The 26288-nt window shown below is 40.0% G+C and overlaps 1 protein-coding gene across 1 annotated transcript in view; it reads left to right on the top strand.

Annotated features, from left to right (window-relative positions):
* The first annotated feature begins 1454 nt into the window (after nucleotides 1–1454).
* Nucleotides 1455–26288, top strand: part of LOC124148331 — a 109462-nt gene continuing 84628 nt past the window's right edge. Inside the window, exons 1-7 of the mRNA XM_048380963.1 lie at nucleotides 1455–1774; nucleotides 2954–3379; nucleotides 4099–4129; nucleotides 5103–5134; nucleotides 5332–5421; nucleotides 6718–6801; nucleotides 7571–7654. Coding sequence (XP_048236920.1) covers nucleotides 3271–3379; nucleotides 4099–4129; nucleotides 5103–5134; nucleotides 5332–5421; nucleotides 6718–6801; nucleotides 7571–7654 — 430 coding nt within the window. The 5' untranslated portion in view covers nucleotides 1455–1774; nucleotides 2954–3270. The remainder of the gene's footprint in view (nucleotides 1775–2953; nucleotides 3380–4098; nucleotides 4130–5102; nucleotides 5135–5331; nucleotides 5422–6717; nucleotides 6802–7570; nucleotides 7655–26288) is intronic.

Genomic DNA, 26288 nt, shown 5'->3' with positions numbered 1-26288 from the left:
CGGAATGTCGGGGAATCCCGATATTACAGTCGAGAGAAATCCCTTTCTGCTCACGTGTATCGTTATGGACAGGACAGTTTGCCAAATCCATGCATGTACATTGTCCAAACTACCATGTGAGAGCGAAAGCCGAGAATGAATAAACAGAAACGTGCAGGCACGCTCGTCTGTTTCTTTCCCGCACAAATTTCATGTCTTCGGGTTTCATTTTATAACCCGCCATTTTCCAACTTTGTCTTCCGTTTCTCAGGGAACTAATGTTTGAATCTGGCGGTAACTGACCATGTCATTTCAAACAGCCGCCTTCTCCCGGAGATATTTGTTCCAGTTCGTTACGGTCTGACTGTTTCAATTCTTCTCGCCTCTTGCCTTGACTGACAGGTCCTTTGAACTTTGTCCAGGACCCCAAAATACATGAATTTCATGATATTTCATTACAATCAGTCTCTTCTAGATTAAATATATTCATTTTGTAAAATTTCTACTTTATGTAATTATTAAGAAATATTAAGGTAACAATTTCGATCAAAAAGAAACACTTGGTTCAATACCATACCTATAAAAGTAATTGTGGAGTCGAGTTTTGTATAAAGGAACAAAAAAGATATGTATGTTCTTGAAACTCTTGGGTTTGTCGTATGAAAAAACGACGATAGACTAATATAGTACAAATGATTCGGGAGAGCTATTTTGAGTGCAACCATAATATTCCGTTGATTCCAAAACGTTGGGGTTGTTAACCAAGCAATATATTTTGTGGTCATATTTCGATAAACCTAAAGCCATTAGACCACGCTAATTGCGCGGAATTACGTAATGCGTGCTCACATGGTTTTCCATTTATACTTCCATACACGCAAAAAAGTAAATTCTGAAACAATGCTATTCATAGACACGTGCATCATGATGTTACTGTAAACGAGGTGCACGTGTCTCAGGCGCCGCGATTCGCTGTGCAGAGTTGCGGCCCTTTGAAACGCCAGAAACCTATGATCGTTGTTTCGAATCCCGGTTCGTCCCGATTATGTTTCTAGATTTGTCAACACCATACCCGTGCTCGTGGGTTTCAAAATGGGGTAAACGTCTGAGACCTGCATCACTTCGGGCTTTTCTCCCACACCGAATAGACGCGATGTGATAAAAAACAACGAAAAAACACCTGGAATGCTACTGAAAGTGGCGTTAAACCCAACTCACCCAAAATCTAAAGGAACTTCAACAAGAATCACGTGGTACCATATGGGAGACAAACATACACCTATAAAAAGTTAAGCGCCTCTTACTATATATTTCCATATATGTTAATCAGGAAATACGACATTTAGTAGAGAGTGATGCAGTCTGGTCCAGACAATCCAGTGATCATGCTATTGTTTGCTGCTTATACCTATGACATTACACACTCATGATCTGTTTATATATACATATATTATTTCTATTGCTTTTTCAGCGAAATATACTGATACCCAGAATACATCAGTTGTAGCGGGAAGTGATGTTGTTTTGGAGTGTACGGGTAGCGCATCAGGGTTGTTCACCTGGTACATAGGTAGTAGCAGAGAGTATGTTGCGGATTTTCAAGGAAACTCTGGACCATGCGGTTTTCGCCTCGGAGAATCACTTCTGCCAGGCCTGACACTGGGAAACACGGACTGCAGTAAACATGCTCTCAAAATCTCCAACATCAGCAACGTGCACGATGGAATTTGGAGTTGCACATCAAATGAGTACTCAACCAAGAGCATCCATGTCCATGTTGTGGCGCCACCGGCAGGTACTGTAAGACGATCTTTCATTATTAGTGTTTTAGCTATGATGTCCGACATGGAAAATGCAATGTTGAATAAGGCTGCCCAAATCATATCCACGCCATCTTCATTCAGTTATAAATCACGTAGTGACTAGGGAAAGTTGTTGTCTTTACGCTATATCAGACTATTTACACGAAAGGAAGACCACGTGGCGTCAGTCGCCATACGATGTTACGTAAAGTATAATAAGAATATTTTCCTTCCAACTTTTCCATGCAATTTAATCTCAACTGACCAATATATGACGTTATCATCTTCATAACAAACACTGTTGGATCATCGTTTATGATGTACCCCTGTCCTATGTCTATATAAACCTTTCAACTTCCTCGGGAAAAGTAATTAATTTCAACTCTGTCTGCCTAAGGTGCATATGTCATATGCAAGCCAACTATACATTGCTCTGCCCTTATCGGAAACAAAGGATCGACGAACCCGTCTACATTAAGTTATGTCACATTATGGGGATACAATTGCATTTCCAGCATGTTAAAAATTATGACAAATTAACCAACAGGACGTCTCCAGAGAAATATGTCAGCATCCTTGGCTTACTTGAGGGGAAACTCCTCCTGGGTGTGCCCGCTTTTGATGGCTTCTAACACTAGCTCCACACCTTCACTCACTCACCCAACAGGATGTTCACATGAATCAAATGCATCTTCAACCTTTTACAAAATAATAGGGCTTGTAATAGGTTTGTTTGTTTGTTTGTTGTTAAACGCCGCGCTCAGCAATATTCCAGCTATATGACGGCGGTCTGTAAATAATCGAGCCTGGACCAGACAATCCAGTGATTGACATAAAGAGCATCGATCCATGCAATCGGGATACGATGACATATATCAACCAAGTCAGCGAGCCTGACCACCCGATCCCATTAGTCGCCTCTTGCGACAAGAATAGTCGCCTTGTAATAGGAAGTACATTTAAACGTATTCATTATTGTAATCCTTTAAATTCCTTTCTTTTTAAATAGATAAAAAGTATTGGGATACGTCAATCAAATTAAGAAAATGTTTTTGTATTTTCATGCATTTGACTTTTCAAAACATTTTCTCCAGAGGTGTCAACTACCAATTATTTTTGCACAGTTTAAGGCTTGAGCGTGTGCTGGCTTTTAATTTCTAATCACTGCTTAGAACAAACAACTTTAAAAACAACGAGTCTGACATCGTCAACAAGGGCAAAAGTGGCATCAACATCAACAGCTCAAGCCACGACTACGTCCAGTGTCCCCGGACAAACAACTGAAGTAACAACGACTACGTCATCGTCAACAAGGGCAAAAGTGGCATCAACATCAACAGCTCAAACCACGACTACGTCCAGTGTCCCCGGATCTACTCACTCAACAAATAAACCTACAACCTCTGTAACGGTTAGAAGCAGTCCTGGGTACAAGATTCAAAGCAGAACCAAAGACTCTACAAATCCCCAAACACCCCCCGTAAACTCCATGCTTCCCCTGCTTGGCGGAACCATTGGCGGCGCTCTGTTTCTACTTGCTGCCGTCATCGCCGTCTGCTGCTTACTCCGATCAAGGAAACAGAGGCACACCGATGGCTGTAAGTACTGTACTGTTCACAAGAGAGTGAGTGAGGGAGTTGGATTTGGTTCAACGCCGCTTTGAACAGTTTTTGATACGTTGCCGCCACTCCATCTTCATATAAGAAGCCGCGTATGTCAGTAGCAAGTAGTGGCGAAGTGAATTCGTTAGAGTTAGTGTGTTTGGGTAAATGCTGATTTGAACCGAATGCCAGTTACATCATGGTGTGTCTGCTTAATGTGAAAGGGAAGCCAAGTGATGCAGGTCTTAGGTTTTTACCATTTTGGTGAAGCCCACGAGCAGGGATATGGTGCTGGCAAACCTGGAAACAGGGATTCGAACCGACTAGGCAAATAAAGAGGAGGAACCGGGGTTCGAACCCAAGGCCACAGGTCCCTGGCAAGCCTAAGCGACGCAACTCTGCACACAGAACTCCGGTGCCTTAGGGCGAATGGGACATCAGTATCCCAAATATCGTTTATGACCTCTCGAGACGTTATAATGAAATGTTGTTATCAATTGATATCATTGTTCAGGAAAATTTGTTTTTTGTTGAATCAAATATGCCCGAAGAGAAACACATTTATTGCAGAAACAATTTAGAAAATATATTAATGTTTGCGCATATTACCTAGTATATACCAGTTGTAGTTACTCCGTAGCGATAAGTGACGTAGGTATTGGCGCATGTTGTTTGAATGATATGAATCCAATGCTGTACTATTCATTCCTCCTCAGCTGCTGTGCGGCCTAGCAAAGGTCATTACAGGTATGTAGAGGTATTTCTTCATCTTTTCGCGAACACTTGGCATCATCACTGTTTGATAGTGTTTAATAATACATGCTGATGATAATGTCGGAAACGTATGATGGACTCTACCTTTAGTGGAGGTTTCATATGATTGTGGGAGTGGTTTTGTCACTTTATTTAATTAAAAAAGGATTGAAAGAGCGAAGGATATGTTATGTCACGGATTGTCTGCATAAAATGAACGTTGTTGCTGTTGTCTGAGACTCGAATATCAGCATGGTACAGACAGTGCAAGATCCTTATTCACCACTTATACATAATGATGTTTTAAAAAACAAAATAACAAATGATTCAGTTATGTGAGTGAGTGAGTGAGTTGGGTTTAACGCCGCTTTTAACAGTATTCCAGTTATATCACAGCGTGTCAGCTTAATGTGGGAGGAAAGCCCGAAGTGATGCAGGTCTCAGACGTTTACCACTTCGGTGAAACCCACGAGCACGGGGTGTGGTGCTGACAAACCTAGAAACATAATTGGGGCGAACCGGGATTCGAACCCAAAATCATAGGTTTCTGGCGTGCCCAAGGGACGCATCTCTGCACATCGAATCGCTGCGCCTTAGACGACTGGGCCACCCGCGCCCCCGATTCAGTTATGTAACAGAGTGCCAGCTTGATGTGGTCGGAAGGCTGAAGCTGTGCAGGTCTCAGACGTTTACCACTTAAATGAAACCACGAACACGGGTATGGTGCTGACAAACCTAGAAACATAGGGATTCGAACCCATGATCACAATGAAATGCGTCGTCTTAGATTTTGTTAGTGTGTTAATATAACAAAGTAAACTAAACCAAAGGCAGTTCAATTTAAATAATGCGACATCTCTGCATTTCAAACAATCTCATTCCAACAGATTTTAACTGAACTGATTTGTTCATGTTGTATGTCAACACAAACCGAATATGATGTAATCATACACATTTAACTTATCAGAAATCAAGATCCGGAACAGGGAGAAGATGCGGGTCAGTACATATAAATAATAGATTATTAAATCACACATTCTGTTTTGAAGTGTTTTATTAAAGAGGGATACAATCTATACAATCTAAACTGTAAACCAATATCAACAAATGCAAGAAACTTTAAAAAAAAACTTTCTTGGTCTTGTCAATATCAATATCATTATTTTGTTAAGGTAAATTTCCCATCCACTTTGCAGTGATGGAGGGTAACCCCCTCTACAGCAGCTACGATGGGGGCGTGGATTATGCCCATATAGGTGGGGCCAGACAGACAGCCAGCACTAAGGGTGAGTCTATGATATAGATGACAAGGGGGAGGTGTGGGGACGTCACTTTTTCCTGATAGGTGGGTCTAGACAGTCAGCCAGCACCCAGGGTGAGCCTATGGTATAGATGACAAGAGAGAGGTGTGGGGACGTCACTATGCCCAGGTATCGTAAGTCCCCATGGTAACTAGTATGGTGACCTACCTTTGGCTATTGGTGATCTAAAGCCCATTTTTATTGTGTATTGTTCTGAATTGTTCTGAATTTTATTCTGATATGCTAGTTTTACAATCTACATCTGTGATAGTCTAGTGTTTTTACTGTCCTTTGTCGACAGATTTTATTGTCACTATGTATTAATATATAACTTGATTTAGTCACTATATGGCTGAAATATTGCCACTGTGACTTTAAATATTAACTCACTCACTCACTCACTATGCCCAGATAGGTGGGGCCAGACAGACAGCCAGTACCCAGGGTGAGTCTATGGTATACATGACAAGGGGGAGGTGTGGGGACGTCACTATGTCCAGATAGGTTGGGCCAGACAGTCAGCCAGCACCCAGGGTGAGCCTATGGTATAGATGACAAGGGGGAGTTGTGGGGACGTCACTTTGCCCAGATAGGTGGGGCCAGACAGACAGTCAGCACCCAGGGTGAGCCTATGGCATAGATGACAAGGGGGAGTTGTGGGGACGTCACTTTGCCCAGATAGGTGGGGCTAGACAGTCAGACAGCACCCAGGGTGGGTCTGTGGTATAGATGACAAGGGGGAGGTATGGGGACGTCACTATGCCCAGATAGGTGGGGCTAGACAGTCAGATAGCACCAAGGGTGGGTCTGTGGAATAGATGACCTGTGTGGTGTGGTGGCCTGGTGGCCAAAGCGTTAAATCTTCAATCCAAAGACCCGGTTGGATTGCTAACTTCGCCGCCAATAGCTGCAATATTCCCCACATGGCCATAATGCATCAATCCCATGTCTGGTGTCCACCATCGTTCTGTGGCTAAAACCGGGGAAAAAACCCGCCCACTCATTTAATAAACGTACAGCTGTATGCTTGGATATTTCTGTTATATTGATAAATGATTCGTCACCTCGATTGACCAAAGTTCCATTCATTGGAAGGGGCCTGTTTCATTCTTTCCTTTACCAATTCTGACGAATATTTTAAATTTAAATCTATCATGTATCAAGTAGTTTTTTTTCGAAATTTAAACATTTGATCTAAAGGTCTATCTTGAAGGTCTCGTACAATGGCACTGATTCATTTGTAAACATGTCTCATGTTGTACTGAATACTGTCTCCTTCAGACCCCCAGGCGTCCCCTGGTACATCTCATGAGGTTGCAGACATATACGCCATCCCGGATAAACAGCGTCCATCAACACTGAATGGTGAGTCGTAGGGAAACTGTATAAATGAATACTTTCTGGCCGATAATCATTGACAAAAGAATTCTTCCACACATTTTACAAAAGTGTAAACAGAATTGTTTGCTGGATGAGCTGAATAGTCTGAAAGATTGTCTTAGGATCCTCCTTTGTGGATATCATGTTTTAGGATCCTCCTTTGTGTTAATCATCTCTTAGGATCCTTCCTTGTGGATATCACGTCTTAGGATCCTTCTTTGTGGATATCATGTCTCAGAATCCTCCTTTGTGGATATCATGTCTTAGGTTCCTCCTTTGTGGATATCATGTTTTAGGGTCCTCCTTTGTGGATATCATGTCTTAGGTTACCATACCTTCAATCTGGCTTTGCGATTATGTTCATGTGCAAATGTCTTTTTGAAGTAGGATGTTATTGGAAATATGATATAGCTATACGATAAATATCGAAGAACAATGAAGAGCGAAGTGCGGTTTATTTCATTAACATTGTTCTATCATTTCTGGAGATTCGAACATGCGCTGTGTCGATATCACGCCTTGGGATCCTCCTTTGTGTTAATCATCTCTTAGGATCATCCTTTGTGGATATCATCTCTTAGGATCATCCTTTGTGGATATCACGTCTTAGGTTCCTTCTTTGTGGATATCATGTCTCACAATCCTCCTTTGTGGATATCATGTCTTAGGTTCCTCCTTTGTGCTGTTTTTTAATCACTGGCACTGATTCATTTGTAAACATGTCTCATGTTGTACTGAATACTGTCTCCTTCAGACCCCCAGGCGTCCCCTGGTACATCTCAGGAGGTTGCAGACATATACGCCATCCCGGATAAACAGCGTCCATCAACACTGAATGGTGAGTCGTAGGGAAACTGTTTAAATGAATACTTTCTGGCCGAAAATCATGGACAAAAGAACTCTTCCACACATTTTACAAAACAGTAAACATAGAATTGTTTGCCGGATGAGCTGAATGTCCTGAAAAAAATGTCTTAGGGTCCTCCTTTGTGGATATCATGTCGTAGGGTCCTCCTTTGTGGATATCATGTCTTAGGATCCTCCTTTGTGGATATCATGTCTTAGGTTACCATACCTTCCATCTGGCTTTGCGATTATGTTCATGTGCAAATGTCTTTTTGAAGTAGGATGTTATTGGAAATATAATATAGCTACACGATAAATAGCGAAGAACAATGAAGGGCGAAGTGTGGTTTATTTCATTAACATTGTTCTATCATGACGTCATTTCTGGAGATTCGAACATGCGCTTACAACTTGATGACGTATAATGGACGACGTTATTTTTGAGAAGGGAGTATCTAGTGAATTGTTCCCCAAAGATGTAGCTCGGCTACAAAGATAAACGCGATGGCCGAACAACCGCATCCAAAAGTGGGTGAGATATTTCAATCGTCTTTGGGAGAAAAGGTACAGGCAATCGACGTGTGAAATACCCATCTTTCATGGATTCCATTGAGGGAGTCATCATTATTGAAATACGGGTTTATATTTTGAAAGCTTGTACATTTCATCATCATCCTTAAGAGGCTGTACATGATGTTGATGTCTCATGTAAGAAATAAACGTCTCATAGACGTTCTTTATCGTACAATAAACACTGCAGGGAGAATAAATCACTCGGAGCTGCGCCCATCATGGTTTATTCTCCCTGCAGTGTTTTATTGTACAATAAACAACCCCCACTCGTCGTTTATTTCCTAACTAAAAGTTAGATTACCATTGTTTCTTGAAGATGGGGCTGCTGAATGTGATGTGTACAGCGTGGTACAGAAACAGCCCCAGTGAGAGGGTCGGGCAGTGTCAGTCCACTCGACAGACAAGGGAGGTAAGTCAGATAATGTTGTCGAGTGATTGTGTGATAGCGTTTTACGCTGTGATTAGCAATGTCCCAGCAATACCACAGATGGGGATCCCGGGGATGGAATTCATACATCGCATCCATATGAAGATTCGAAATAGTTTCGCTAGGCTACTGTACCTCCTGGCTTTATGATAATGAGATAGACAATCGTGTTAACATAAGAATATGGGCAACCGAAATGATCGAGTCAGTTGATCGTTTGAGTGAATAGTATTTTCATATGTTGTAACTTCCATCAGGACGTGGGGAGTCCTTGTTCCAAAAGGTCCCAAGAAACCCTGCTTGTCATAAGAAGCGACTGAATGAATCGGGTGGTCAAGACTTGAACCATATACCGTCCGCCATGATAAAATGAAATTAACTTTGCAAACAACAATCAAACTGAAGAGGAGCACACCTGTGTTCTCATATTGTAGGTATTCGCGGCATCGAATCCCGATGTCCCCGAGCTTTGTTTGTTTGTTTGTTTGTTTGTTTGTGGCTTAACGCAGCACTCAGCAATATTCCAGCTATATGACGGCGGTCTGTAAATAATCGAGTCTTGGCAAGGCAATCAGTGATAGGCATCACGAGCATCGATCCACGTAATTAGGATACGATTACATGCATCAACCAAGTCAGCGAGCCTGACCACCCGATCCATTAGTCGCCGCTTACGACAAGCATTGTCATCTTTAACGGCAAGCATGGGTTGCTATGGACACGGGCCGTCCGAGCTTGGATGTCTTCCATAGCTGAGCAAACGAAAATACTTCACTTATTGATACTGAATCATTTACGTTAAATTTACCTGAGCTGAAGGAGGGTCCATATTTATGAGACATCCTGCCTTTACTCGTCTTAAAATATTGTTTGACAATTCTCAATGCGTGGGCACATGAAATAAAATAAAACCATTAAAAGTGACTTTGTTTTTAAAGGTGAGGTGTCTGAGCTGTACAGCTAGGTGTAGAAGCCACAAGATCATGGGTAGTAAGACAAGATCAAGACTGTGAAGTGGACTGTGAAGTGGACTGTGGGGTTGACTGTGAGGTGGAATGTGAGGTGGACTTTGGGGTGGACTGTGGGATGGACTGGGGGGTGAAGCTTCTCTTTTGTGAATTATTTTCTTTTTTATCTTTTTATGATAATTACCAATTTATTGTTATTCTGCACAGATAATTCAGGTCCAACGGGGCACAGTTTAGTAGAAACAATGCTAAGAAAGTAGATGCCACAAGACAAACCAGTTAGACCTGCAGCTCTTTACCGTGTTAGAAAACATATTCAATGTACAACTAATGATCGAGAATTTCTATTCTTTTAAACCAAACAGATGATAAATAACAGGGATCGGATGTTGTCACACCCAATTTATCTCTTGCAACGTGTTGTCACATAATCTCTTAAGTAAATTATTATGGCTTTCTGCGGTTTGACAATTTAGCATCCAATAATGGCTTCAACAGGAAATATTGCTTGAGTAAATCCTATGAGATATCGCTACAATGGAACTGCATCACGCTTTGCATACCATTGTGACGTCATCGTTACAATGCCGTCACTAATCTATAACAGAAGCTGGTTAGCTGTAGTTTAATTACTCAAGACACTGGTTAGTACTGTTTGCATTGGCAAAAGGCTAGAAGATTGATTCAGGACGATAAGAATAATCTCACCCGCGTGTCTTTTGATATCAAATATATCAACACGAATTAAAACTCCGACGCTTTGGTTTAGATTTTTGATGTAACCCATTTGATATATGTAGAATATGTAGAATATGACAAATATATACTTGTGACTCAAACTGCTTATTTTGCTTTTAATATGATGTGCTTTTGTCACAGTTAGTAATAATTAGCACGTGTCATTATTGAATACTATGTTGTATTATTTTTTCAAATACATTCCAGATGGTTCATTTGTCCTTGCATCGAATACTCAATAATACCGTCAATCATATACACCAGTGTTACTGATGTTGTTAGATACAAGTCACGATATGGCTGAAATATTGCCCATGTGACGTTTCAGTTTTACTGACTTGGTTCATGCATGTCCAGTTGTTTATTCACAAAAAGTGTTAGGCCGTAGGCCTATTACACAGAAGTATTTACAGAGAGAGGGAGAAAAAAGAATTACCACTAGTTTACATATACATCCATATCCATACACATTCATACACATGCATATACACAAATAAATATTTAGACTGTATGTAATGAACGAAGTCGAAAAGCTTTGTAAACGTAGACTGCTAGATTTCGTATGATTTTAGAGTTAGTGGATGACATAAGAGCATTAAATTTATTTTTAGAAGGGGTTGTAAAATATTTAGGAGGAATGTATTCAGCTCTTAAATTATTATAAGCATTGCATACAAGCACAAAATGATATTCGTCCTCAATAAAATTCTGGTTACACATCAAACACAGTCTCTGTTCTCTTATTTCCTTAATATATCGACCGGTCTCAATTCTCAGCCGATGGGAGGAGCATCTCAACTGAGCAAGAGCAGCTCTGAATTTTGAAACATTTACTACCTTGATATAGCTTTCTAAGCCAAATGAAATTTTGTAAAGAGAGTAACTCTGGGATTTAGTGCTAGATGAAACAGCTGCATGCCAATCTTGCTCAGACGAGGCTTTTAAACGGTTTACAAATTCCAAGATAAAGCTTCTACTATTATTACTAAATTGCATCTCCCATATGTAGCCAAAACCAAACGAACAGAGAATGTGTTTGATTTTAGAGACCCAGTTGATCTTACCATTATTAACATCAAGTAATAATAATCTATAACATTTCTTAACTAATCTATTTTCAGGTAAATGTAAAATTCTGTACCAATAAGTAACTACACGCTTATAAGCCCATATGTACATAGGATACCTTCCGCATTCCCCTCTAACCACATGATTTGATGAAGATTGTTTAACCCCAAGAAAGCGTTTACATGCTAGTATCTGGATTTGCTCTAATTCTTTGTAGGTATCTACACCCCAAATCTCGGCACCGTATAAAAGAATCGGAGATATTTTAGAATCAAAAACTTTGAAAAACAAGTCATAAGGAAGAGGTTGAAGCATTTTTAGAGATTTAATGACACCAAATAGGACCTTTTTAGCTTGTAAAGCAGCACTATTAACATGCAAAGACCAGGAGAGAGTTTTTGAAAGAATGGTACCGAGATATTTATAAGAACTTACACACTGAAGTTTTTTACCCTTGAAATACCACTTTTCATATTTTGATAAAATACCCCCGTTTTTAAATACCACTACCTTAGTTTTATCCAAGTTGACTGTTAGATGATAGTTACTACAAAAACTTTCCAGAGCTTTTATGCGTTTTTGAAGGCCATACAAAGTATCAGCAATAAGTGCAACATCATCAGCAAACAACAATAGAAAAATCTGTACAGTGTCAGGGTGTAGCTGTACACCTGGAGTGCATGTTGATTCTACATACAAAGCTAAGTCGTTTATAAAAATAGAAAATAAGAATGGACTCATTACGCAGCCTTGCCGAAGTCCTAGAGGGCAATCAAAACATTCTGTAAAACAATTTCTGATCTTAACACAGTTTTTAACACAGGAATAGATGGGTTCTAATGCATTTAACATTTTTGGGGACACACCTCTGGATTTAAGAACTAGCCAAAGTTTAGATCTATTTACAAAATCGAAAGCCTTTTTAAAGTCAACAAAAAGAACATATAATTTACCACGCTTCCTAGACAGATAATGCTGGATTACAGACTGCAGAATAAATATATTATCAATAGTACTATAACCTTTCCTAAAACCAGCTTGAGAGTCACAAATTTTATCATACGCATCAGACCAGAACGTAAGTCTTGAATTAAGTACAGAAACATAAAGTTTACAAAAAGTGCTGAGCAAGGAGATACCACGGTAGTTATTGGGGTTTGAGTAATCGCCCTTCTTATGCAGAGGTATGATAACACCAGTACACCACGACTCGGGAAACGAACCATTTTCAAATAAAATGTTAAACAAGGTTGTTAGGTATGGTACTATTAAATCACTTGATGCTTTGAAAAATTCAGAAATAAGAGAATCATTTCCTTGCGACTTACAGTTTTTTAATTTATTGATAGCTTGCAACACCTCGTCTTCAGTTATACGGCTGTCAAGGATAGAACATGTGACATCATCAAAAGGATAATCTACACCATCTTTCGTAATATCACGAGAGAAAACGGTATGCATATCTTGGAATAAATTTTTAAAATGCGAAAACCAGTCACTAATGGGGATAGATGATTCCCTTTCTTCAACACCAGTGTATTTTCTTAACATTTCCCAGAATGTTTTGCAATTATTGATATTGGATGAAAGTCTATCACGAATCAAATCATTAAAAGCTCTTTTCTTACACCTTACGATATCCATATATGTTTTACGCTGCAGTGAATAGGCTTGTAACGAAACATTATCCTTTTTACTATTAAAAACATCTAGTAGTCGGAAGGCTTCTCTTCTGTGATAACCACATTCTTTATCAAACCACGGCTTGTCGCGTCCATGACGCTGAACAATCATACGCTTTGTAAAATCTGCTGCTTTCAACAAAGCGTCCGTAAATTTACTAATTGCTGCATTTATGTCTGTTAATGCTAACGTAATACAATCATCAAACAATTGCTTACTTTCATCATATGAAACATTTTCTCTTTACCGATCACCAAAGTTATCACGCCAAGTATACTTAATACAAACTTCGGGCTTCACATTCTCACCCGACATAGCGTTGTCAATTTCAGTGTTACGTGACTGAAAGGTGCAATTGATTGGCGCGTGCGGAGACTCGTTCCGAGATCCGATGTTAAAATTCTTACACAATGTAAACAAATCACTTGTTGTGATAGCATAGTCAATAACGCTTGCGCCTGTAGAGGACACAAACGTAAAATTTCCCACACTGGCATCAGATCCACATCGACCATTAAGTATAGACAAGTTAAGAGAAGCACATATATTAAGCAAAATTCGCCCAAATTTGTTCACAGTCTTATCGGATGAAAATCGCTGTGCGCAAATACCCTCACAGAGAAAATGACACTTGTCAATTTGCAGAGCTCTCATTATATCGTCCTCAACAAAATCAAAATCTGTCCCAGTGCGGGCGTTGAAGTCGCCCCCGAGGAGGATAGAGACGTCCCCCACTTGTTGTGGTACATCTATTAACGCATCCTGGAGTATAGATACGCCGCACTTGTTGGCTTTATTGACATACCAATTTGAATTCTCTGGATTGATGCATACACAACCTATAAGTGTGTCCTTAGCATTATTAAATACAGATTTCTTTAGCAAAATGAAAACACAGTTGTCACATATTTTTGACCACAAAATGGATTTTGAAAGTGTGTTTTTTATTAACAATGTAATACCACCGGATAGCCTACATTGTTTGGAGATTTGACAAGCATCAACATTAAAGTAAACATATTCAGGGAACTCCTTTGAAAAGTCGTAAGCTTTTAGCCAGGTTTCACACAATCCTATAATTGTAAATGTACGTATGTAATTAAGAAATTCATTGTCATTGAGTTTAGATAGCAATCCGTTGACATTCCAAAATAGTAAGTTCAGATCTATAACACGGTTGTTGCTTGAGCTGTCGTCGCACCCCTATGTTTTTTACCCTTGTTGCCTCGTGGACGGAGAGAACGTCCCTGATTACCCACTCTGTCGTTGCCAATGTCGATGCTGCTACCTGTATTATCAGAGCCCACGTTTCCCTGGTTTCTGTCGTCACGAGGGGGACGTCGGTCTGTAACGAATAGCTTTCCATACTTGTAGTAGCCGAATTTGTTGGCGTCCTTCAGCTCCTGCAGCTTCTCCCGCTGGCGTTTCGTCAAGTCACTGGATATGCCAAATTTCCTTGACTTAAGTTTTTCACGGAGACCAAGCGCCCATACTTTGTCTTCTGGATATAAGAACTTAACTATCATCGGTTTGGGCGATTTTCCACTCTTGTTACCCAATCTGTGTGCAGCAATAATACTATCGGCGCCGATAGGATTAGAGTTTTCATCTTCACTCGCACAGGCATTTGACACATCACACACATAATTCTTACATGCGTTGGTAGTTTCGCGGGGTTTTTCAGACAGACCATACAAGATAACATTATTGCGTCTGCTGTATTGTTCCTGTTTATCAATTGCATCTTCTATTACACCAATTTTCTCATCGATCACAGAGACAGTCTCAATATTCTCCTTCACCGAGGCAGTAGTGTATTCCAGAGCCTCAAGTCTATCTGCAATATCATCAACATCTATACGTAATATTTCTTGTCTGGATTTAATGTCACTGATATCAGTTTGAATATTAAGTAGTGTAGCATTTATTTTTGTTGATTCCGATCTAATCACTTTCACATCCTCGGCGAGGGATTTCAACTGTGACAAAAGTTCATGATGTAGTTTAGATGAATCAGAATCCGCACCAGATGTAGGACCAGGATTAGTCTCAACATCACCACTTAAAAACAGAAGGACGCTACTCGTGAACTGGCAGAACTGACAGAAGTCATTGTTTACCTTGGGATGGGTCAAAGTCCACTGATAGCTTGGTGTCCGAGATATCCCATCCCGATGTAATTGTACTAATGTACATCCAACCATAGTTACACAAAAGATCACAAATGTCACACAGAATATGCGGTAGCTGAGATCGACTCCCGGAGTCCAGTGTGTGTCAGGCGTGTAGGTGTCACAATGGTCGCCATGTTGTGAGCGGGGTCGACCTGACAGGTTGAATATTCCTATCCTGGATCGCCAGAGATTCAGAGAAATACCCATGATTTGTGCGTCGCGGCCTTCCAGAGTCCCTTAACTTACGTTTTTATGTAAGTTTGACTGGATCTGTAGATGTTTTCATTGATGATTTATGAAGAATTGAGAGCCACAGTCAGTTGTGCTCTCTCTCTGTGACGTAAAGCTTTAACTCACTCACTCACTGTTAGATACAAAAGTGATCAGTAGCGTCCCGAAGCACACCTTTTCTTCATGAACACAGTTTAGAAATGGCGTCTCTCTGAAATGCAATGACGTCACCATGGAATGTGATCACGCCATGACACAATGGATGACGTCACATGCTCTTTTTGTTACTAATTCTTTTAGTTAGTCAATACGAATCTCCTTCAATATGTTGCTTAATAGTATATTATATATGTTGTTTCTTTGTATTCAGTATGTGTTTGAAAATATAACTAACCCAAATTATATATGTTGATTATGACAAATATGTTCTTGTGACTCAAATTGTTCATATACTTTTTTCCCACCATGGATACCAACGAGCACATCTGAACACATTCTGAACTCAGCTCTTTAATACAACTTCAGTTGTCAAGCAAAGATAACAGAAACTGCTTCATGTCAAGAAGGAAATGTATGAAAATATTTTTTGGGGATTAAATATAGGATACAAAGAGACGCACTGATGCCAGAGACACGTTTCCTTTTTAACCTAGTACATTCTGATGTCATTTTGTTAATACTTTGCCGTATATTGTTTTTTGGTGTACACATTCTCCAGTCTTCAATGGATAGGTTGAAGGACAAACTCACACCCTGCCAAAAGATCACACATAATGATTTGTATTTATCAACTACTGTATTTGGATAACTGTTTTTTCTTTATTGGCGTTTCTAGGCTGTTCAATAAATTTGTAACACAACAGAAAAATAAACTTTTGCCCAGTGAAATAGTTTAGTTTTACCTATGATGTTAGAGACGAGCTTAACAGATTTATAAAGGAATTGTTTCCTTTTGTGTGTAAGTGTTGGTCACAAATATTTGACACACATAAGCTCCAAATTGCACCCTTTGACGTAGATAACTCAACGTTATGAAATTGAAAGTCAACAAATATTACTACTTCACTATGTAATGGGCTACAGGTGTGTGTAATATTTTTGGAATAGGGTTTATTCGAACAATAGAGAGATGACGGGGGACAATGGAGCGGGTAAACATTCACGGAGGATTCTTGGAGGGTTTTGAACAATGGCCGGTGACATTCCGCGCTGTACATACGCTGTGGGCTATAGATGGTCCGCGTCATGTATGAATGTATCAAAGCCGGTGACATTCATTTCGTTGTGTGTGGTCGACAAGTAGAAGTCGCCTTCAGGCATGCAATGTGGAATGTACTCAATACCTTATCCCTTTTTCTGTCAGGAACACTCATGATCATAGATTCTGTATCAATCCTGAAACCTAACCACTCAATTGACTGAGACGGCAACCAAAGGGACTTTTCTACTTTAGGAACGAAACCTGATCCGAGCAGATCCTGCTTAACAGCTGCACCCGACGCGTGTGCCTCCTCCGGTGAAGAACCTGAAAGAATACCATCATCTAAGAAAGTTACTATTCTGTATCCCTCGTACCTCCATTTCTTAACCAACTGTCTTGTAACTTTGGTGAACACATATGGAGCTGATGTTAATCCAAAGGGAAGCACAAGGAATTTTTAATAGTGAACGATTCCTGTTTGATCAGCCCATGAACATCCGAGATAATCAGTATGAGGGGGAAAAATATCAATGTGGTTAAAGCAGAATGGATATTAAATTTTATGAGCCAGTCATTATCTCTGATGTAACTCAAAGCTATCTTCAAATCCTCATATTTCACACTCTGTTTGAACACATAACTGTTAATTCTGTGAAGATCTAAAATTAATCTCTTCTTCCCGGAAGACTGGACTGATACCGACAGTGGACTGACGATAGTAGGAGGAGTATCACACAAGCATATGAGGCTTTTCGACTCCAGTTCATCAATAGCCTCTGTGACAAAGTCTTTGTGTTTGAAAGCTGATTGGTAATTTCTTGCATACATAGAAGGTGGTTGAAATATAAATGGGATCTTATACCCATTAGCAATCAAATCTACAACACAATGTGAAGAACCAATATTTATCCAGAATTGCAACCTGCTCTTGAGACGCCCCCTAACCACAATTTCAGCTGTACCTTGCTCATACTCATAATAGTCATCTGTAATATTTTTAGAAAATTACAAATCATCAACAACGCCATCATGACTGAAATACTCAACTGACAGGTCTTGCGAACTATTGATTCCCTTGGGATGAGCCTCCGGCTGCAAAACTGGACGTTCTCTGGGCTGACACGTTGTTGTTTTGGGGACAGTCTCTTGTGAAGTGACTGAAGTCACCGCACGTAAAGCATGCTCCTGTCCTCTGACCTTTGGCACGAAAAGGCTGGTTTGTGATAGGTTGGATATGTTGCACAGAAGAAGCAGGAAGAAAGGCACCTTGCACGGGGCGGGTAAGGGTTGCTGATCGCCTGGATGACCTGATGACTCTGTATCTCCTTGCATAGCTTGGTTGATTTCTTGAAATAGATTTTCTGCAGTGACAACTGTACCATACGGACCCTCAAGCCTGTTAATAATATCAGTCACTGTAGCGTCTTCACCCAAGGAAAAGAGAATACGAGCAGCATCACCTTTAAGTGACTTCCTAACTGCCTGAGTCAGAGTGGCTGTAGGATAAGTGTCGTCTCTAATGAGGCATCGGATCTCGAACTTCCACATCTCAAAGGATGTATCTCCCTTACTACCCGGATCTTCACCTGAAAAGGTAGATATCCTAAGAGGTCTCTGATATACAGGCCAAGGTGAAGAGGAGAGAGGCTGTGGGTAAAAGCAAGGGTTCGCACTTGCTGCTGGCCTGGGAGTGAAAGGAGAATAACCTGGTTTAATTGGTGTGAACATGTGTTCCTGGCTTTGGTTGGGGATGAACAGATGGTTCTGTTTTGGTTGGGTTGTAACTTGATTAATGTTATATTTACCAGTGCTCTTCAAGTAGGTTAACATCTTAAATTCATCTTCATCAGATAAAACTTCAGACTTAACCTCCCAATCTTCACCACCTTGAGCCATGTTGATTAATACAACCAATAATATGTTGAAAAATATGTTATATAACTACAGTACATATGAGCTACACACCCTGGTTGTATACCAATGAATGTAAACAATGACAAAGTGTGTCACTGACTTACATGACCATGTCAACACAACCCGGTTGTACACTATAAATATAAACAATGACAATGTGTGTCACTGAATTAATTACATGACCATGTCAAAACAACCCGGATGTGCACACAACAATGTAAACAATGACAATGTGTGTCACTGAATTACATGACTATGTCACCACAACCCGGCTGTGCACAAAACAATGTAAAAACAAATGACAATATATGTCACTGAATTACATTATGCCAATGATGAGGCTCTGTTGTAGGTATATACAATGGGGGAAGCAATGCTTTGATAGGTGATAAAGAAAACACAATAGGCGCTGTTTTGTTTTGTTTTTTAGAAAAACTTAAATACACCAATTGCAAGTACGCAATATACAAGTGACTTTGATCACCAGGTATGTGTTTAAAGAAAACAAATAAACACATATAATACCTTCCCAGTGTGGACTGTGAACACAACAGTGCAGGAAAGCATCAGTAAAATATACCCGTTGTGCTGAACCGGAATAAATAACTACTTCCACAATGACATACCCAGACGAAGAGAACACCAAGGGAGACAATCGCCGACAGGTAATTATGAGGATGGGTGAAAAAGACAGAGAGACAAATGCTAAGGTGACATGGGAGTGTAGGTATATACTAACACTTTATTGATATAAACTAAGTCCAATGATTGATGAAAATTAAGTTACATTTACTTTAACACGAACGCGGCCAAACAACGCGGAAACGTATAACGCGAGTGCAGCTGTTATTAGTGCAAGTGTACGTGACGGACGCGCTCACACATGCAATCACGTAATGTAAATAATGAAGAACAACAAACCCTCAATATTATTGACAACACTGAAGATCGTTTTACAGACGATGAAAATAAGACATGGCAATGAAACTAAATTTAAACTAAACTAAACTACACTAAACTAGAACCAAACGCTAAACTAAATACTATAAACACAGGAACTAAGATAAACTGCAGTAGCAGATATTCTAGCTTAAAACGATAGGCGTATAATGCACGTATAGGTTTTAAGATAGAACACAAGTTTATGTACAAAGTATATATTGCACAATGGTTGTAGATGTATCATAAAATGCGTGTATACACAGAAAATAAAGTTATGACATGCAAGTCACGGTGACACAGATGATGAAGTGTTTATAAAGTAGACGATGATGTAAAGTCTTTAAGTCTGATGATGATCACTTCTTAAAAGTTAATCACAGAATATATCACAGGTGAAAGTATCACAGATAAACACAGTCATGGTTGATGTCACAGGTATCATAAAGTCACTCACAGTAATCGTGAATCAGTCACTTGTTGGTAGGGGCGGTCGGGTAGCCTGGTGGTTAAAGCGTTCGCTCGTCACGCCGAAGACCCGGGTTCGAATCCCGACATGGGTACAATGTGTGAAGCCCATTTCTGGTGTCCCCCGCCGTGATATTGCTGGAATATTGCTAAAAGCGGCGTAAAACCATACTCACTCACTCACTTGTTGGTAGGTTGTATGCCGTATCATGATCGATGCATCAGCGGTCGACGTACCATGCAAGTACATAGGCCCCGTTGTGAAAGCGGGGTCGTCGTCGACGTTGTGTTGCTTAGGTGTAATGACAACTCCGTCCCTGTTCGTGCGCCATTTTGTCGCGGGTTCAGGCTTTCTAGTCGTCCCAGACAAATATTGAAGACGGAGTTTCTTTTAAAATGTATTTATGTGCCTGTTACATGAAACGTCAACATTAGAAAAGTGTTGAGTGCTGTCGGCCAATCCTACCAGGCTGACAGGTGGCAATTGACTGTGCGTTCAAATTTCCGTGACGTCACAGGTAGAAGCCCGTGAATTAGGCGTTAAGCCAGGTACGGGTAGTAGTACAACTCCTTATATGTAGACAGTGGAGGACCGGCCTTAAGATGGACCAAAGTAGAATTAAGCCTACCGGCGACATAAGTGTTAAGGTCAGTTTTCCATATCGAAACATACTTAACTACAGCTAATGAAATCCGCCTGATGCACAGATGGCGCTGGGGTGTTATTTCTTCTGATCCTGGCATGTCACTTCGACATAAACAAGGAATCTGGGCCGATGGTGAGGGTGTACTTCCCGTGCGTCATATATCCCCTCAGCTGTTGTGGAAACATCGAGGAATCACACACTTGTCAGTCGACAGCCAAATAAAGTATAAAGAAATGTGATTATCGAATGTCACATCTATCCGCTGTTGAGCAATTATTCTGAAGGATCCCTGCTATGTGTTTGTTTGTTTGTTTGTTTGTTGTTAAACGCCACACTCAGCAATATTCCAGCTATATGACAGCGGTCTGTGAATAATCGAGTCTGGACCAGATAATCCAGTGATTGATATCGTGAGCATCAATCCACGCAATTGGGATACGTTGACATGTATTCCCTGTTATGTGAATGTATACACTCAGAGATTGTGCATGTATTGCGTAGCGTGTGATCACTTCAAATTCAGATAATATTTGACTCTGTCATAACAGAGCACATTACAAAACAGTTACATATACTGTCATACGTTAAAAATGCAACACTTTTGATTGTTACGTTTCGATTCCCAAAATTAAAACGATATGTTAACCGAGAAATCTGTACATAACAGAACTTTGTGGGAAATCAACAAATACGAAACTTGTGGTATATAATCCAAACATGTATTACACAATTAACGAAGTTTAAAAATGATTACAAATTACTGCGCAGCAATTACAATGGTTGCACACAATAGAGTGGTAGTACAATATTCAACGGAAATATATAATATAATGGCAGTGGTCAGTATCAGATCTAAATGTAATGGTGATAGCCGAAGTCAGTGATAATAGCATAGCCACTCAGTGGCGACAGTGGTCAAGCTTCCGAGATGATCTAGGCAGGGAATCAGGGATGATGAGCGATCCTCGCATGAAAGCTGGTTCCGAAGCGATGAAATGCGTGAGATATCCGTAAAACGCTATTGTCCCCTTATATACAACCGACCTAGCTTCTGGAAATCTACTTTTTACCATCACCATTCTAGCGGCACTAGAACATTACAGAATATTCAATGGTATTCCGGAAGTGGACACATAGCACTAGCATCTAAATATAGTAAACTCCTCAAAACTGCTTACATTAGACAGTACTACATTCCTGATAACTAATCACCGTCCAAACACAATGAGCGTCGACCGAATCTCAACAGAAACAAGGTAACACAGTCACACTCATTGTTCAACAATAAAATACTCTGCCATATGACATAAGACATAGGCATTGAACCATGTGTCCTGGCTAGTGGGCCCATGGTACTGACCACAATAGAATAGAAATATAAAATACTGGATAGGCTTTTGGGTGTGCGAGAGAGATGCTTTGTTCACTTGTTCCTAAACGCAGCTGGAACCTTCAAGTCACAGATAAAATACTGGCATTAGCATTAGTCAGTATTTCATCTGTGACTTGAAGGATCCAGCCGCATTAAAAAAATGACGTTAATTGTCCGTTAGTTTACGGCAACAGCACAGACATTGTTATTATACAATCCGAAAATGAACATGCTGATCGATATCAACGATCAATCTATATCAATATATATTTCAGTTTTCCTTTGCAAGAACGTGTGTTCAACCTGAAAAATGTCTACGATTAAATCCGTTCATAGCACATTACTGAAGCTATCGGGACCTTCATTAGGGCCATTGCTGAGCATTAAGCAGTAGACCCGTGAAGATCCGGTGTAGAATAGGTCTTCAGCAACCCATGCTTGCCGTAAAAGGCGACTATGCTTGTCGTAAGAGGCGACTAACGAAATCGGGTGGTCAGGCTCGTTGACTTGGTTGATGCATGTCATCGTATCCCAATTGGGTGGATCGATGTTCATGATGTCAATCACTGGATTGTCTGGTCCAGACTCGATTATTTACAGACCGCCGTCATATAGCTGAAATATTGCTGAGTGCGGGGTTAAACAACAAACAAACAAACAAACAGAAAGCAGTATGTTGTGCCTGCGGGTTAACCTTCGAAGACGGCTGTCCAATATGGTCCTGTCTGACATTCAGTTTCAAAAGATTTCGTGATTCGAAAAGAACTTGTCAGCCCTGTTTCTTTTTCATCTTCAACAATTATTCCCTTAATTGCAAGATTTTACTTTGAAGGGTTTAGAATAGGTTTTTCTTTATTAAAACCTTAAAGCAAGTTTTCCTGTGTTTTGAAGGAGCCACCTTCACCATGGCAAATATCCGCAAACATAGAAGCACAACGCTACGACTCCACACCCGCATGATTGCTTAAGTAGTATTAACCTGTGCGGTCATGACCCATCGTCCATAAACGAAAGATAAAACGAAACTGGAAATTAAATCGTGATGGACTATCAAACATGAGAGATTGCTTATAAATTATGGTTTAATATGTGAACTCTTATATAAGGAAGTTGTAACAACCGCCGTTACCACGTTCTTGTGATCACTTCAAAATAGACATTGTTCCGGATATAGTTGTATATTTGGAACTCGTATAACAATCGCCGTTCTAGTGATCACTTTATATAAAATAGACCTTTTCCGGCCATAGTGCGTAATGTACAGTATCTGGCATACTTGATGACAAAGACCACTCTGACGTATTTCGTAACTTCCGGGTCGCGTTGCTCTCGCCTTTTCGCGAGCGCCTGGTGTCGTCGCTGTGTGCTGATGATTAGTGGGCGCATGGTCGTGGTACTGTCGGGATCGTGCTGTGGAACTGGTATTTGCCGCTTATATCAACACAAAGATATGTGGTGAAACACTGCCATTTCAACATGATGTATATTCGAACAACCTGTGTCTTTTTTGGAATCATGTCATGGTCGTGTTTCTGGATATATGGAGTGGATGGAACGCCGACAGTAATTAAAGGTAGGTTTTAAGCTCACCTGAAGCAGAATCTAAACCTACTTGTTTCCACCAATGAGGAAATCCCAATTTGTTCAAGAGATTCCAATCCGATTTTCAATATGGCTGCCTCGCTTATAGCATTTAACAAAATTATGATTATGTCGACATTGTAAATGTTGATCTTGATTTCACCTTTGCAGCTTCTTACTTCCAATAGTTTCTTCAATGGCTCTTCTCGACGTTCTGTCAGGGAAGGTAATAAAATCAGAAACCTGACGTTAACGTCACTGAGCAACACTCATTCAGTCTAGGTAGACACAATTTTATGGATAACAACTTCTTTACAACTGTAAAAAGCGATGTTTCGGTAAAGATCCTTATACCGTTGTCAAGCAAGACTGAATGAGGTATACATTGTACAGAGTATATATAGTAGGTGGAGGATTAACAGTACCAACAATTTCATACATGACTAGCATAACATGTGTAAGTGATGACAACAGAAGGATAATACTGTCACGATGGACAGAGAACATATAGGTGGAAGCCAATGGGACAATACAATACAATATTAAAGAAGTTGTTATCCATAAAATTGTGTATACCTTGTCATCCGTCAACTTCTAAGTAATGCCTATCAAACAATTCATTATTCAGTCTTAAATGAAATATTGGGCACACAATGAATGTCCAATCATATTTCTACTTGTCATGTGGTATCCTTTAATGATTTGGTGTTGATATCCAGTGCCAACAATGTTACAATTACACTTAACAATTAAAGCTTGAATTAAACATGAACCAACAACTCCATTACAAGGAATAACGTATTTGGGCACACTAACTTCATAATGACCCATTTAACCATGTGACATGTTTATAGAATCAGATAAATGGATGGCATCCAAAGTTACAGTAAATGTAGAAACCTGTTAACCAAATTTCAGTGCTAACGATGATTTCTATACATTAATCATTCAGACATTTAAACTAATGTCCAAAAGAAACAGTACCAAATATTTTTAAAAGTAGTTTTGTTATAAGTGATTAATTTTATATGAACACATATTTAAACATATCCCACGTACTAAGCCATGTGTAATCGGTTGGAAAAGGTAGGGAAACTTTGATAATTTGTGTAAAGAACGTGCAGTTTGTAAAAAAGATGTCAGGCACCGTAGCACGGAATGCACGTGCAGATCTACTGTACAAAACTGCTGACCCGACACGTAAGGAACACTACACCAAAAAGCAAATGAAAGAAATGGTACGTTTAACTGCGATAGAGAGGGAGAGAGACGCTGGAATGACCTAACAGGGAGCACGCCGTCATTGCCAGAACGTTTGGATGCGGTGACTTCGAAACGAGGCTCGTGGTTATCCATGGTAACATGAGTGAGTTAAAATCTAACGTCGCATCGGCATTATTTCCGCCATATGGCGACTCATGGTACCACCAATCACAGCGATATCGAGATGAAATTTTGCGACCAGTTGTGGAGCCATTCATCCAGCAACAGCCCCGTGCATTCATTTTCCAGCACGACAATGCGACGCAGCATACGGCATGGTTGACGCAGAACTTCATCGGCCTGTCATTGGCCCGTTGACATGTTCTAGCGTGCATTAATGCTCAAGGTGGACATACCCGATATCACGTGACATTATGATTAGTATTCTGACATTTTACACACTTGCCTCGTCATGTGTTGGGACTGTGACTTTCATTGTTGACCCCACGCGTCTTTATGGGCCTGTCCGTCTGCATGTTTAAGTTTGATGGAAATGATTTTTTGTACACATGATGTTAAACGATTGCTATGACGTGTTTCCAATAATGTCATCATATGATACATAATATACATATGGCGTTTTTATTGCTTTCTCGGTGACATCTACGGACACCCCCATACAGGTGATGCGGGAAGTGATGTTGTTTTAGAGTGTGAAGGAGCAGAGAAGGAAACAGGCACCTGGTTAATGCCAAACAGCACGCAATTTGTTGCGTATATTTTTTACCATTCTAAAATATGCAAGATACGTTTTGGGAATCAAAGTCGACCAGAGCTGTCATTGGGAAGAAAAAACTGCAGCAAACATGCTCTCAAAATCTCCAACATCAGCAAGGTGCACGAAGGCAATTGGAGGTGTAACATAAAAGGATTAATTAAAAGCATCGATGTCCATGTTTTGGCACCGCCTGCAGGTACTATTAGACAATCTTATCTTATAAGCGTTTTTTCTTTGATGTCCAAATGGAAAATGCAAAGTCAAATAAGCTTGCTCTTATCAGATCCTCCCCATCTCATGTCTTTACACTGGAATCAGACTATTTCCATGAAGGAAGCACATGTAGTGTCGATCTCCGTAGCAAATTGTAGTAAGAGTATTTCAATTACTCGACTTTTGTCTTACTCTTGAATCTCAGTTGAACGATAAATGACGTTACCATCTTGATAACATGATTTGTTTGAATATCGATTGCTTTATTCCCCCTGACATATGTCTTTATATTTCTTAAAAAAACAAACTCGAAACAACATCCTCAGGAAAACTAAGCAACTTCATCTCCATCTGCCTCTGATGATAATATTATATCCAAACAAAATGAACTTTGCTTTCACCCCATCGAAAACAAAGGATCGACGAATCCATTTAGATGAAGCTATGT

Source organism: Haliotis rufescens, unplaced genomic scaffold, assembly GCF_023055435.1.
Source record: "Haliotis rufescens isolate VD_foot unplaced genomic scaffold, xgHalRufe1.0.p SCAF_34, whole genome shotgun sequence".
NCBI classification, from domain to species: Eukaryota; Metazoa; Mollusca; class Gastropoda; order Lepetellida; family Haliotidae; genus Haliotis; species Haliotis rufescens.
Note: the sequence above shows the minus strand (reverse complement) of the source record. Positions and strands in the feature narration are given on the sequence as shown.